The sequence below is a fragment of the Scyliorhinus torazame genome, unplaced genomic scaffold (genome assembly GCF_047496885.1).
Source record: "Scyliorhinus torazame isolate Kashiwa2021f unplaced genomic scaffold, sScyTor2.1 scaffold_205, whole genome shotgun sequence".
In the NCBI taxonomy this organism is placed as follows: Eukaryota; Metazoa; Chordata; class Chondrichthyes; order Carcharhiniformes; family Scyliorhinidae; genus Scyliorhinus; species Scyliorhinus torazame.
Window position 1 is genome coordinate 300,001 of NW_027307932.1, and position 2,947 is coordinate 302,947.

A 2,947-nucleotide genomic window follows, 5' to 3' on the forward strand; every position below is an offset into this window, starting at 1 on the left:
GAGAGTGGGGGATACGGGGGGAGTGGGGGATACGGGGAGAGTGGGGGATACGGGGGGGAGAGTGGGGGATATGGGGGGAGAGTGGGGGATACGGGGAGAGTGGGGGATACGGGGGGAGAGTGGGGATACGGGGGGAAAGTGGGGGATACGGGGGGGAGTGGGGGATACGGGGAGAGAGTAGGGGATACAGGGGGAGTGTGGAGGATACGGGGGGAGAGTGGAGGATGCGGGGGGAGAGTGGGGGATGCGGGGGGAGAGTGGGGGATGCGGGGAGAGAGTGGGGGATACGGGGAGGTTCTGGAGGATGCGGGGAGAGAGTGGGTGATACGGGGGGAGAGTGGGGGATACGGGGAGAGAGTGGAGGATGCGGGGAGAGAGTGGGGGATACGGGGGAGAGTGGGTGATGCGGGGAGAGAGTGGGGGATACGGGGAGAGAGTTTGGGATACGGGGGAGAGTGGGGGATGCGGGGAGAGAGTGGGGGATACGGGGAGAGAGTTTGGGATACGGGGGAGAGTGGGGGATGCGGGGAGAGAGTGGGTGATACGGGGAGAGAGTTTGGGATACGGGGGAGAGTGGGGATGCGGGGGGTGAGTGGGTGATACGGGGAGAGAGTGGGGGATACGGGGGGAGAGTGGGGGATACGGGGGGAGAGTGGGGGATACGAGGGGAGAGTGGGGATACGGGGGGAGAGTGGGGATGCGGGGGGTGAGTGGGGGATGCGGGGAGAGAGTGGGGGATACGGGGGAGAGTGGGGGATGCGGGGAGAGAGTGGGGGATACGGGGAGGTTCTGGAGGAGGTGGGAAGTGGAGAGAGTTGGGATATTGGGCTAAGGGAGAGTGAAGCGGGGGAAAGGGGGACTGGGTGCTCAGTGATCGTGGGGCTGTACTGTTCCTCGAAGCGGGGGAGTATCTTTTTAACCTGTGCCAATCCTGTTAAACTCCAGGCTCTGTACGAACCCATCAATCCGGACCGGGACACGCTTCCCGATTTGATATTGGACGATGCAGTCCAGCTGGATCAGGAGACCAATGTGCTCGACAACCTGAGTCTCGTTTTGGAGCAGGCAAATTTTAACCGGCTATCAGAGGACACTATCCAACGTGCACTATCCTATCGCGATCCACTCTTCAAATCACAGGTAAACACTCCCACACCGGACAAACCCCTCTGTGTAACGTCCAGGAATTAATCACCGCAAAGCGGCTCTTACCCCACAGCCCTGGATCAATCCCCAAACTAACCCCACTGTCCCGCTCTCTCCCCATAGCCCTGTATCAATCCCAAACTAATCCCACTGCCCCGCTCTCTCCCCATAGCCCTGTATCAATCCCCAAACTAATCCCACTGTCCCACTCTCTCCCCATAGACCTGTATCAATCCCCAAACTAATCCCACTGCCCCGCTCTCTCCCCATAGCCCTGTATCAATCCCCAAACTAATCCCACTGCCCCGCTCTCTCCCCATAGCCCTGTATCAATCCCAAACTAATCCCACTGCCCCGCTCTCTCCCCATAGCCCTGTATCAATCCCCAAACTAAACCCACTGCCCCGCTCTCTCCACAAAGCCCTGTATCAATCCCCAAACGAATCCCACTGCCCCACTCTCTCCACATAGCCCCGTGTCAATCCCAAACTAATCCCACTGCCCCGCTCTCTCCCCAAAGCCCTGTATCAATCCCCAAACTAATCCCACTGCCCCACTCTCTCCCCATAGCCCTGTATCAATCCCAAAACTAATCCCACTGCCCCACTCTCTCCACATAGCCCCGTGTCAATCCCAAACTAATCCCACTGCCCCGCTCTCTCCCCATAGCCCTGTATCAATCCCTAAACTAATCCCACTGCCCCGCTCTCTCCCCATAGCCCTGTATCAATCCCCAAACTAATCCCACTGTCCCACTCTCTCGCCTTAGCCTTGTATCAATCCCCAAACTAATCCCACTGCCCCACTCTCTCCCCATAGCCCTGTACCAATCCCAAACTAATCCCACTGCCCCACTCTCTCTCCATAGCCCTGTATCAATCCCCAAACTAATCCAACTGCCCTGCTCTCTCCTCATAGCCCTGTATCAATCCCAAACTAATCCCACTGCCCCACTCTCTCCCCATAGCCCTGTATCAATCCCAAACTAATCCCACTGCCCCACTCCCTCTCCATAGCCCTGTATCAATCCCCAAACTAATTCCACTGCCCCACTCTCTCCCCATAGCCCTGCATCAATCCCCAAACTAATCCCACTGCCCCACTCTCTCCCCATAGCCCTGTATCAATCCCCAAACTAATCCCACTGCCCCACTCTCTCCCCATGGCCCTGTATCAATCCCAAACTAATCCTACTGCCCCACTCACTCCCCATGGCCCTGTATCAATCCCCAAACTAATCCCACTGCCCCACTCTCTCCCCATAGCCCTGCATCAGTCCCCAAACTAATCCCACTGCCCCGCTCTCTCCCCACAGCCCTGTATCAATCCCAAACTAATCCCACTGTCCCACTCTCTCCCCATGGCCCTGTATCAATCCCCAAACTAATCTCACTGCCCAACTCTCTCCCCATAGCCCTGTATCAATCCTAAACTAATCCCACTGCCCCACTCTCTCCCCATAGCCCTGTATCAATCCCCAAACTAATCCCACTGCCCCACTCTCTCCCCAAAGCCCTGTATCAATCCCCCAACTAATCCCACTGCCACACTCTCTCCCCATAGCCCTGCATCAATCCCAAACTACTCCCACTGCCCTGCTCTCTCCCCATAGCCCTGTATCAATCCCCAAACTAATCCCACTGTCCCACTCTCTCCCGATAGCCCTGTATCAATCGCCAAACTAATCCCACTGCCCCGTTCTCTCCCCTTAGCCCTGTATCAATCCCCAAACTAATCCCACTGTCCCGCTCTCTCCCCATAGCCCGGTATCAATCCACAAACTAATCTCACTGCCCCACTC

General features: G+C 57.2%; 1 protein-coding gene across 1 annotated transcript in view; it reads left to right on the forward strand.

Moving 5' to 3' along the window:
• Positions 1-1,140, forward strand: part of LOC140405766 (transmembrane protein 143-like) — a gene marked incomplete at its 3' end in the record, with an annotated part of 39,553 nt that extends 38,413 nt beyond the window's left edge. The window contains exon 4 of the mRNA XM_072494201.1: positions 946-1,140. Within this exon, the coding sequence (XP_072350302.1) occupies positions 946-1,140 (195 nt within the window). The remainder of the gene's footprint in view (positions 1-945) is intronic.
• Between the last annotated feature and the right edge of the window lie 1,807 nt (positions 1,141-2,947).